General features: G+C 41.7%; 1 protein-coding gene across 2 annotated transcripts in view; it reads left to right on the top strand.

Moving 5' to 3' along the window:
- LOC108443938 (polycomb group RING finger protein 3) overlaps nucleotides 1-12,729 on the top strand; it is a 48,013-nt gene that overhangs the window by 24,866 nt on the left and 10,418 nt on the right. For both annotated transcript variants that reach the window (XM_017724862.2, XM_037543040.1), the window contains exons 5-7: nucleotides 4,604-4,659; nucleotides 4,974-5,084; nucleotides 9,556-9,641. In XM_017724862.2, the coding sequence (XP_017580351.1) occupies nucleotides 4,604-4,659; nucleotides 4,974-5,084; nucleotides 9,556-9,641 (253 nt within the window). The remainder of the gene's footprint in view (nucleotides 1-4,603; nucleotides 4,660-4,973; nucleotides 5,085-9,555; nucleotides 9,642-12,729) is intronic.

A 12,729-nucleotide genomic window follows, 5' to 3' on the forward strand; every position in this document is an offset into this window, starting at 1 on the left:
TCTTTGCCTTACTGTGCTCCAATTGGTTCACGCAGTAGTGGCACATTTGCTTAATTAAGGTGCTAACACATTGTCTGTTACTGTTTTTCACATGTTTTCTTTTTGAGTTTTTATATGTTTATGGAGTCCTAGTAGTCCTTAATGTTTAGCTTAAATGTTTGACCCCATTTAAAAACACAATGTTCTTGGATTATCGTCTGTGTGAGAACTGGTGGGGTTGGTGGTCTCTATATGCTTTCAGCTTTTTATGTTATTGTCTGATTAATGGCTCAGCCTTTAGGCTGGTTGCCAGTTATTTCATAATTGTCATTTAGCGGTGGCACAGAAGCATTCCACACTCTGATGAAAAACACTTTCCAAACACATTAAATATTCACTGTGCTGCCTGTTTTTGCTCAGGGCCTTTCAGATGGTTCTGCAAATGCAGGCCTGTAGCCAGATGAAAGGCGGGCCGAGTGCAAGTGAGGATGGAGTGGGAGATGGTGAGGGTTTTAAAGCTTGTAACAATGCTGAGTTCCCCCTCAAAGCAAATGCCATCCACACTGACTGTGCATAATTAACGTGACCTTAGTTTAACACCCTCTGTATTTGCCACCTCTGCTGTTTGATCACTGGCAAGCAGTTGCTGAATTGTCTGTTTGTTAAACCAGCATTAGCTCACTAAACCTGATCTTACACACACACACACACACATACACACTTTGTTGGTGATGATCTTTAAATGGCAGTCACCTTCCCCTCCCCAGGGCCCCCCGCCCACTGGCCTCTGCTGTGGTAGCATGGCTATGGCTAATTGGGCCACTGTTTCCCCAGTGTGTGGCAGGCCTGGGGGAACAGGTGGTCCCTCTGGTTGGGCATCAGGGACATGGCCTCTCTCTCATCCCTCCCCAGTGGGGCTGATGATGAGCTAACACTGGCCTGGACCCTACTGCACAGCTTGCAGCTCAGGCTGGCTGATCTAGAATAAGGCGTAGGCCTGCGTGTGTTTATCTTGTATGTGCTAAAATTTAAAAAGCCAGTAAAGAAAGCATGTCAGTATGGAAGGGAATCGGTATCAGGCCAATGTAACCTGAAAATGCAGGATCACATTAAGAGTGGGGAAAATAAAGTACTTGATTCAATCATGTATCAAGTCAAGCCTAAGAATAGCACACCACACAGTCTTCACATCACACAATGTGAGTTGTGTGATGTGAAGTTGTGAGCTGTATGTTTCTTCCTGTGGTGTAGTGGAGTGTTTGAGCATGATGGTCTACTTTCAGATGCTCGTCCTGAAGGGCCCATATTATTTCTTGCGTTTTGCTTTTTCCCTCTGATGTCCACCTACATTTGTGTAGGTTTGCGTACCAAAAACAGTCATTATTAATTTTTTCCAGCTTCTCTTTATCCCTTAGAACTAAACAGCCTGTTTTTGTTACTGTGCCTTTACTTGCATATGTATTTAAATGGCTCTGGTTGGCTGCGCTGTGCTGTGCCTCTTTAAAAAAAAAAAAAACAGTCTAGGCTGAAAGACTCCTTATAACTTCATATTGAGTGAGCTGGGCTTAAACAATGTAGTTGGCAGATATATGGACATGCATTAGTTTTTGTGACATTAAAAACAATGAATTCCAAACAGGCTGCATTTGCAGCTTAGTTTCTATATATTGACTGTATGGATTGGAGAATAAACAGTATATTTTACAACTTCACTGTTTTTGTATTACATCAAGCTCTCCTTTACTTTAAGGAAAATAAGGAAAATTGAGTTCTGCCACAGTATGGGCCCTTTAACTGAGGTGCTTCAGTTGAAAATCTTTTTAAAACTTTGTAGTTAAAAGGGTTAAAGAATTATTCATGATTGTTATCAGACAGATTGAGATTTCAATATCCATATCAGTATATGAAAAGCTGTACCATAACTTAAGATGGCTGTTTTTTTTTAAATACACTTAAATGAGTATAAGTGATAAATGAATGAACAAGCCAAACTGTCCATAAGTGAAGAGGTAAGTAACACAGCAGACCTAGTCCTCACTTTTGGCTTATAGAAATACTTCAGTGTATTAGTTTTTCCACTTAATCACTCTGTGCCTCATTTGTAGGATGTATATGATTCACTATGGATAGTAATTTAAAAACCTCTCTGTACTGAGTATAATAACAGAAAACCCGTTGATTTGAAACCAACTTATAATAGAAGCCACTAAGCAGAAGCTAAAGCAAGTGCCCTTTGAGGTCTATTATAAGTGTTATTCAAGCCATGTTTCCTGTTCTTTTATAAGTGCATAGAAACACACTGAAATGACTGTGGTAATTGACGTTGTGCTACAGCTTAGACTGAAATGTGTAGCTTAATTCCTTTAAGCTGTCAGTCTGTGGGTACATGTTGCTTTTTTTTTGTAGGATCAGATGTCTGAAGATGCCATAATGTCACACAAACAACATCAACCACATACGTTTTAGATTTTGATATCAGATTTCTCTTGCTGTTAATGTGGCATCAGTGGATTGTTGTCAGTGTTTGCCAGAGGGACTTGGGGCCCTAAGGCTTTATGACATGTTAGCTGCGTCTCAGAGGTAGACTGCAGTATCAGGTGCCATAGAGATGAACAAGTCAACACATGCTTAGTGGCTTTGCCTCCCTCTACAGTAATTAACAGCTCCACAGAAGCAGCAATATTAGAATCGCATGGACAGCTGAAGCCTAAAGCGTTTTCTGTATAGTATTCGGTAGTAACATAAGTCATGATTGACTGTATTTACACTGACATGCATGAAAAACTGAAGTAAAAAAGAAAGCATGTAATTAATGCTTGTCATGAGTGAAATCACTGCTAATATGTGCTAATGTGTTCTCATTTTAAGGCTAAGCCGGAAAATAACTGATTTTCCTGTAGTACCTTGTTATATAATGCACTGCTCAAAAAAATAAAGGGAACACTTAAACAACACAATATAACTCCAAGTAAATCAAACTTCTGTGAAATCAAACTGTCCACTTAGGAAGCAACACTGACTGACAATCAATTTCACAGCGGTTGTGCAAATGGAATAGACAACAGGTGGAAATTATTGGCGATTAGCAAGACACACTCAATAAAGGAGTGGTTCTGCAGGTGGGGACCACAGACCACTTCTCAGTACCTTTCTGCTTTCTGGCTGATGTTTTGGTCACTTTTGAATGTTGGTGGTGCTTTCACACTCGTGGTAGCATGAGACGGACTCTACAACCCACACAAGTGGCTCAGGTAGTGCAGCTCATCCAGGATGGCACTTCTTTGCGAGCTGTGGCAAGAAGGTTTGCTGTGTCTGTCAGCGTAGTGTCCAGACCCTGGAGGCGCTACCAGGAGACAGGCCAGTACACCAGGAGACGTGGAGGAGGCCGTAGTAGGGCAACAACCCAGCAGCAGGACCGCTACCTCCGCCTTTGTGCAAGGAGGAATAGGAGGAGCACTGCCAGAGCTCTGCAAAATGACCTCCAGCAGGCCACAAATGTGCATGTGTCTGCACAAACGGTTAGAAACCGACTCCATGAGGATGGTATGAGGGCCCGACGTCCATAGATGGGGGTTGTGCTCACAGCCCAACACCGTGCAGGACGCTTGGCATTTGCCAGAGAACACCAGGATTGGCAGATTCGCCACTGGCGCCCTGTGCTCTTCACAGATGAAAGAAGGTTCACACTGAGCACATGTGACAGACGTGACAGAGTCTGGAGACGCCATGTAGAGCGATCTGCTGCCTGCAACATCCTTCAGCATGACCAGTTTGGCAGTGGGTCACTAATGGTGTGGGGTGGCATTTCTTTGGAGGGCCGCACAGCCCTCCATGTGCTCGCCAGAGGTAGCCTGACTGCCATTAGGTCCCGAGATGAGATCCTGAGACCCCTTGTGAGACCATATGCTGGCGCATTTTTTGGCCCTGGGTTCTTCCTAATGCAGGACAATGCTAGACCTCATGTGGCTGGAGTGTGTCAGCAGTTCCTTCAAGATGAAGGCATTGAGGCTATGGACAGGCCCGCCCGTTCCCCAGACCTGAATCCGATTGAGCACATCTGGGACATCATGTCTCGCTCCATCCACCAACGCCACGTTGCACCACAGACTGTCCAGGAGTTGGCAGATGCTTTAGTCCAGGTCTCGGAGGAGATCCCTCAGGAGACCATCCACCACCTCATCAGGAGCATGCCCAGGCGTTGTAGGGAGGTCATACAGGCACGTGGAGGCCACACACAATACTGAGCCTCATTTTGACTTGTTTTAAGGACATCACATCAAAGTTGGATCAGCCTGTAGTGTGTTTTTCCACTTTAATTTTGTGTGTGACTCCAAATCCAGGCCTCCATTGGTTAATAAATTTGATTTCCATTGATTTTTGTGTGATTTTGTTGTCCACACATTTAACTTTGTACAGAACAAAGTATTCAATGAGAATATTTCATTCATTCAGATCTAGGATGTGTTATTTGAGTGTTTTTTGAGCAGTGTAGTAATATTTGTAACGACTGTGATGTTAGTAAGCAGCATACTCGTTTTTAATGCTACAGTTACAGAATATGCCGTTTTCTTGCTCTTATCCATGTCATTACAGTGTATATCACATCTTTTTCTCTGCTTTTCAGCCATGACCGAACAATGCAAGACATCGTCTACAAGTTGGTGCCAGGCCTGCAAGAAGGTTGATTTTTATTTATTTTGATCCAGCATGCAGCATCGCCAATGACACTGTTGACTGATTACAAAATGTCCTTTCAAATATTTAAACCCTCAAATCAGACACGTTTTTCTTCCATATCTTCTTTTTCCTGATTAAAAGCCTTGTATAGCAGTCAAATAATATGAATGGCCTGTAGCAAATTAACATCACCAGTTAAGGATAACAGTGATACTAAAGCCATTATGCACCCATGTTAAATGGTGTGTTTAATGGAGATTATGTGTAGGTCTTGGAGTGATATTTCAGAGTTAATCTTTAAATATTTCCCTGCACAGCGGAGTTAAAAAAGCAGAGAGATTTCTACCAGAAGCTGGGCATGGAGGTACCAGGTGACATCAAAGGAGAGTTGTGCAACATGAAGCCCCATCTGGACTCCCAACGCAATGGTACGTTCCACACACCCATTTCTATAGCTGGTATAATTCAGCTCCTAATAGTTTTGCAAAAAAGACAAATTTACATATATGCCCCTTACCACAAAAAATAATGAGCCAGAATTTTTGATGTCTAAAGTTTGCTTCTTTTGTATTGCACTGGAACTGTGAAGTTGACATAGCTAACAAGTAATGGGAGCTCATAAATCATTGCACACTTGTCGCAAGCAAGTTAGGTAGACAAAGTAGACTTGCTTATATGGTTTCTGACAGAGTACGCCACAAGTCTTGTTGAGATGACTTAAATCTTACATTTTCTTGGATTCTGTTTTTTCACTGAGATTCCGCTTTGCATTTGTGTGGATTTATGATTTACCATAATCGTATTATTATACCAGATAACAGCTAATTATTGTTGTTTTGATCCCTTACAGTGAAATAGGCTGGTTTTGTCAATGTGGCTTTAAAGGACCCATATCATTGAAAACTAAATTTCCCACACATTTTTTTAATAAAGGAGTTTAAAATAATATGTAAACATTGTCAAATTTCCAAAATGTACCATCACTAACCAGTAAATACAGACCATATATGGAAAGTGGGCTGAAAAACAGCATGTTTTTTACTCATTGTTTTTGTGATGTGACAAGAACCAACTCATTAATCCACCAATTCAGCCTACAGCTGTTTAGCCCCGCCCATTCATATTGAGGTATTTGGAGTGTTTCAGAACAATAATACAGGATAGCCAGGCAGAACAGAGCTCATTTTTCTAGCGACATAAGCTGGAATCGTTTAAACTTACACTAGTGCTATTTAAACATCCCATTTCATGGATAACTACATTTTCTTACGTTTTTGAAAAAAAAATAGTTTGACCTGGTTTGTAAACCTTGTTAAAATTTTGAAACACTGCTATTCACTCCCCAGCCCAAGCGTTATATATCATTTATCATAAATCACTCTTCGGCTGGGGAATAAACAGCAGTGTTTTCAAACATATCAAACAAGATATAACAGACATAAATGATGAACTTTTCAAACACATAAATAATCAATAACAGTGGTTTCAGAGCAACTTTCTGTTCAGCAACCCTTTGATGGAGGTTTCCATGACACTCTTCTTCTTTTAGGAGGTGACTTAGCCCAATTAGAGCAGGGCTGTCTTTATTCTGCTGTAAGTGTGCACTGGTTGGTGCTAATGGCTTGTGCGGATGGCTACCCAGAGGCCTGCCAGGCCTGCAGCTTTAATCGTTGGCCTAATGCACAAGCCTGATTTTGGTAATTAAGGCTCAAATGGAAGTGGAAGTGGTCTCTCATTCCCCACTGTCACAGCATGTTTGGCAGGCCTGCGCCTCACAATAACAGTTCATTTAAATGCTGCATGCTCCTTCTGCGCTCTCTGTGAAGAAGACAGGGAGAGAGACAGGGGAGATAGGTGGGGGGTGTTGCAGTAGGGGGTGCCAGATCTCGACTTAACGCCATTGGCTAGCTTTTCACTCTGATTTCCAAAAAGCTGAAAGCTGTGTCAGAAAGTGACACAGTGTCGCTAGCGGATGCAGCAATGGTGCCTTTACTGCTTGACAAGCGGTTATGTGCGCTTCATAATGCACACAGTGCCTCCAAGGGAGATATCTCTCTCTCTCGTTCATATATATATAATGCATATGCACAGCCTTTGGGTATCTCCTTTCCTCAGTTGCATTGTCAGTCACCTATTTATATGCGAGTGTGAGTGCTTTATATGTCAGGCTTAAGTGGCATGTGCTTCTCCAGGATGGTGTTTTAGTGAAGCTCAGGTGTGTGTGTGGTCAAACACATTGAGTTTGCCTACTTTTTGCTAGTCTATAATTGGGTAAAAGAAACTTGCCCAAAGGCCATATATGTTTATTTTTACTAAATAACTATGGGTTCTTTATTTAAAACACAATGGCTATTCAAAGCTCTGTGTGCTGTACATGTTAGTGTGATGCATGTGGTTAATCTGACTGATTACGGCACACTAAAGGAAGCGTTGGGGCAAGATGGCATCTGATATTTCATTGTGCTTTTGTTTGACACACAATTTGAATAAGAGAACTTGAATGATGGCATTGCTGTGACCAGGGCAAACTGTCGAAAACATTGGTTTAAGTATGGTTTAAGTAATCAAATAATGGCTAGTAGACTGTTCCATTGAAGGCATAAAGGTTTCATTAGTTTATTTGTCATCATTAGTTGAAGATTAATCGATCCTAGAAATAGCCATTAGTTGTAGATTAGCCAGTTGTAGAAATGGGCATTGGATGTGAATTAACTGACGTTAGAAACAACTGCCAGCTGCAGACCAGCTGATTGATGATAATTACCATCAGATTTATAGATGTATACAAAATATAATTGCTAGCTGCAGTTTAATCTATTCTCGAAAGAATTGTAGGTGATGAGCTGATTTATAGAAATAATTGGTAGGTTTAGATGAATTGATTACAGAAATAATTATTAGTTGTGGAAGTAAGGATTAGTTGCAGATTAAATATAGCAATCATGGTTGGTTATAAATAAACTGATTATATAAATAATCATAGTTGCACCTTAATTGATTATAAAAATAAACGTTAACTGTAGCCCTACTTCTGATCTAATTCGGCCGCTCATCTCCAGTGTGTCCAGGAGGGTCACTTGCAAGTGTGTCCCTGATCTCGTGAGAATGGTAATTGACGTTTACCAAAGCAGTTTCAAAGTAAAAGCAATAATGGGACTGGGAGTAGGATTAGTCAGTCCTTCTGACAGCCCCAGTCTGCCTGGAAGAGAAACGGGCAGAGAACAAACCATCACCCTCTTCTCTTCCTCTCCAGCAAGAAAAGTTATTTAACAGGAAATCCCCTGTTTCACAGCTGCACAGGCCGCCTGCTACAGATTAGCCCAATTTCACTCAGCCTGCTGCACTGCTAGGAGCATTAGAACGGAGTGAGAGGATGTTTAGAGTTTCTCCAAGAAGTAGCTGGACAACTGCAGCAGGAGCCAAAATCTTAAGCTGTTCTTGATGCATCTGAGCTCTCTCTGGCTCCTTGTAACAGCCGACACTCCAGCTTCTCTTGTGACGTAGCCACCCTATTTTTTTACCGTGTTCTCCTGCTCGCCATCACTCTTTGAGGGGTGCCTCTATTGAGTTCAGTCCATCTGTGTCTGCCTCAGAGATGTGGGACATCCTTCCAGCTGATTACTCCGGCTTCGTCCTTGGCTGCGAATGGAAAGTTGCAAATGAATGCGTTTCCATTGATTAGGTGCGGCCTTGTTTTGTGAGGCTTATAAATACGATGGGGAATCAGTATGACATAATTGCATTTTGGGGGCAGCAGTAGCAGTAGCAGTGTTAGTGTGCTGATTAATGATCCAGTGCACAGTCTGTTTAATAAAGTAACCGTCAGAATGGAGTCAAGAGTTGAACATTGTTGTTTATACCAGTCACCTACCGCACTAGCTCAGTGTTAGGTTTTAGGGCTTAACAATTTTGAATAATGCATGCATAAAAAATGTCGGAATGAATTATAGATGAATCAAAACATTTATTAAAGGCCTCTGGATTGATAAGAAATGCATAGCTCAAGGACAGACTTGGTACTCTACTCTGACTTACTCATCTACTCTGACTTACTCGTCTGTATAGGCGCTCTACTCTGACTTACTCATCTACTCTGACTTGCTCGTCTGTATAGGCGCTCTACTCTGACTTACTCATCTACTCTGACTTGCTCGTCTGTATAGGCGCTCTACTCTGACTTACTCATCTACTCTGACTTACTCGTCTGTATAGGCGCTCTACTCTGACTTACTCATCTACTCTGACTTACTCGTCTGTATAGGCGCTCTACTCTGACTTACTCATCTACTCTGACTTGCTCGTCTGTATAGGCGCTCTACTCTGACTTACTCATCTACTCTGACTTACTCGTCTGTATAGGCGCTCTACTCTGACTTACTCATCTACTCTGACTTACTCATCTACTCTGACTTGCTCGTCTGTATAGGCGCTCTACTCTGACTTGCTCGTCTGTATAGGCGCTCTACTCTGACTTGCTCGTCTGTGTAGGCGCTCTACTCTGACTTGCTCGTCTGTGTAGGCGCTCTACTCTGACTTGCTCGTCTGTGTAGGCGCTCTACTCTGACTTGCTCGTCTGTGTAGGCGCTCTACTCTGACTTGCTCGTCTGTGTAGGCGCTCTACTCTGACTTGCTCGTCTGTGTAGGCGCTCTACTCTGACTTGCTCGTCTGTGTAGGCGCTCTACTCTGACTTGCTCGTCTGTATAGGCGCTCTACTCTGACTTGCTCGTCTGTATAGGCGCTCTACTCTGACTTGCTCGTCTGTATAGGCGCTCTACTCTGACTTGCTCGTCTGTATAGGCGCTCTACTCTGACTTGCTCGTCTGTATAGGCGCTCTACTCTGACTTGCTCGTCTGTATAGGCGCTCTAACGTACTCACCTGTGTTTTTTGTAAATCCAGGTGATGTGAAATCAGAGGACGTAGCCAATAAGGATGGAGAAGAGAAACCAGAAGAGGATAATGATTATCATCGCAGTGATGAACAGGTAAGAGTGTCTTTTTCTCTCTTTCTATGTCTCTGTTTCTCTGCACCCTTTCTCCTCTCTTTCTGTCTCTGTCTCTCTTTCTCTCAGCTCTCTCTCAGTCCAATTTCTATGTACATATACATATCCAGAGGAAATAGAAAAAACAATCTCACTGTTTCTCTGTTCTTTTTATACTACAGTAAAAACAGTGGGCTTTATTCAGTCTGGTTGTCAGTAGAGTCTGGTCTGTATGAAGCATGCTGTGTCTGCTGAGTTACTCTTTACACTGCAGGCCTTTACAAAACTCGTTTTTGCTTTCCTGGGTCACCGAGGCATTACAGTTGTCCTCATTTCTTTTATAGGTGTATTTGTACACAGCACTATAAAAGACAAATTCTCTCCCTTACCTCTGTGCAACTGCTGCGACTTGCAGTATGATTCAGGTCCTTTTGTGCTGCACAGCGTCTATCTGTGATTCTATTGCCGCTGTTTTGTATTCCTGTCCACCCTCTGCGTGGCGGATAGAGGTGGTTAATAATGCAGGGACTAAAGATTGGGGCTCAGAGTCTTATTTCCAAATTCAGTACTGTCCCTCAAAGGGCAGCATCTGACACCACTTCACAGGTTATGTGTACAGAATACAGATCATGGTGTATTGTTTTTCTTTGAGTTTAAAGTTGATTGTAGTTGAAAGTTTGCCTTTTCTTACATATCTGGACTACAAGCAAATGATGAGCATGCCCACTATGTTCTGTTTCTGGTATGTTGTGCAAAAACATACTGGTATGTTTACCAAATAGCTATTTGGTTAAAAAAAAAAAGAAGAAGCTATTTGGCCCTGCTGTGTAGACTATAGACTGTTGTAAAAGGAGGCTGTGTCTGTTGGTATGTGTGTGCGTGAGTGTATTTGGGTTGTGTTTTCAGAAGGCTCAAAGTTCTACGCTCTGTATTTTCAGTCTGTATGTGTACGCTACTCTAACGTACTCATCTGTATAGGTACTCTAACGCTCTATGTTTTCAGCAGTGAAAGGTGTGTGTGTGTGTGTGTGTGTGTGTGTGTGTGTGTGTGTGTGTGTGTGTGTGTGTGTGTGTGTGTGTGTGTGTGTGGGGTGCCCGATAACACGTAAAACCGAGGACATTGTCAGGTTACTTTACTGTTTGAATGGTAGTGTACAGAGATGCACACATGCCACAGAAATCCAGAGATGCTCTCGGTATTAATGCCTTTAGCCGGTTCACTTTTGAATCAAGTACAGAAATATACCTCTACAACCTTTTCTCTTGTAAAAACTGAAAAGATCTACTTTGCTGGCCCTGCTGCGTCACTTTACAGGGTAGATTTTTACAGTCTCTTTAGAATCATATACAAAATGCACTCCTATGATGTTTTCACTAGCATGAATAAGACAATTAACTGGAAATGAAAAACGTAATGTCTTTGTATTTCCTTGTAATGTAGCGGTTTCTGTTCATACAAGCCCAGCCAGTATTTCACCAACTATTGTACCAAGTCTCGTGCAGGTAAATTGCTGTATCAACTTTATTAGGATTTTTGACTCCTGCTTGTGTTCACACTTACCCCCTTCTAGTTTAATTATTGTTAAATTTCTGGGGAAAATGTATGTGTTAAATGGTTGTATGATTTAAGTAAATGTTAAATTAAAAAAAGTAAATTTTTATGATGTATGTTTTTGAGTTGGAAGTAGGGTGGCAATGTTTGGCTAATTCTTTTGACAGGTAACTGTCAATCATTAGTCAGTGATTAATCATTAGCCAGCAAGCCTAAAAAAGCCCGAAGATGCAACCCATCAAAGCCACGTTCAGAGCTGTTATAAAATACTTACTTTTTTGTGCACATATGAGCGTGCTCTTCAACCAAATTTTACAATAAGGCACTAAAATTGGATTCATTGGATGGACACGTAGGACATTTCATGAGACGTAGTACTGCCCAGTCGAGAAGGGTATTTGGTTGAAATTTGTCACATCCGAGACTGTAACTCCTGCTCCTGCTGCACTCGAAGTCGGCTAATTTGGCCTGCGTGTTGTCCTCACTGCTGCTTTACATGACAAGAAATGGCGAAAAAGCCAAATAATATAACAGCTAACTAAAATAAACTAAAACTGTGAATATGACAAATAAGATCATTTAAATTTGTACCACCCTGATATGTGAATAAACACGATACAGGTGGCTCATAACAGGTACATTTGAACAAAAAGGCTACAATTACAGATTCTGTCATTGCAGCAACATACATCACGCAAACAGTTGGGCTTCAGTATTGAGTATTACTACATTGTTGCTGTCTACTGTATATTTTGAAACTGCCATAACAACATAAAATTATGGATTGTTATGAAATGTAAATAGTGTGTGTGTGCGTGTGTGTGTGTGTGTGTGTGTGTGTGTGCGCGCATGATATTCTTGGGTTGAATGTGTTTTTGTGCATGAGGAGTGTACTGCTTTGAGATTGCTGAATTTGCCCTGACTTAGACAACAAACTGTGGTGGAGAGTGTGTGTTTGTGTGTGTGTGTGTGTGTGTGTGTGTGTGTGTGTGTGTGTGTGTGTGTGTGTGTGTGTGTATATATATATATATATGTGTGTGTGTGTGTGTGTGTGTGTGTGTGTATATATAATATAAATAAATAAAACCTTCCCCATTTCTGATGTTTGTGTGCATTGGGTTCTTGTTGTTGTTTTTGTGCGTGCTTTTGTGCCTCAGTGTGTGAAAGCTGAGGCAGCTACTTTAGCCTCATTCATAATGTAGCAAATAAATAAGATTTCCCATAGGAATTCGGCTTGGCTGGGGGGTGCTCCAGAATGCTTCAGCTTCCGTGTCTGCAGGTCAGCGTTCCACTCCATGACCTTGAGCTGACGATTGAAACTAACATCACCAGCAGGAACAGCTCAGCTGGAGAATAAGAGTGCAGTTGCATAGAGGAGCATTAATTCCATTCAGTTTTGTTTTCTATAGCACTTTTTACAGTGGACACGGCAGCTTAGTAGTTTTACAACAGACATAATGGCTTTACAGAAAAAGCTGAATTAATGAGGCTGCTCACTCACTATTCATCCACAAGTTAAGGAAAGTTGCACAGGGTGTA

This window comes from Pygocentrus nattereri, chromosome 11, assembly GCF_015220715.1.
Source record: "Pygocentrus nattereri isolate fPygNat1 chromosome 11, fPygNat1.pri, whole genome shotgun sequence".
Lineage (NCBI taxonomy): Eukaryota > Metazoa > Chordata > Actinopteri > Characiformes > Serrasalmidae > Pygocentrus > Pygocentrus nattereri.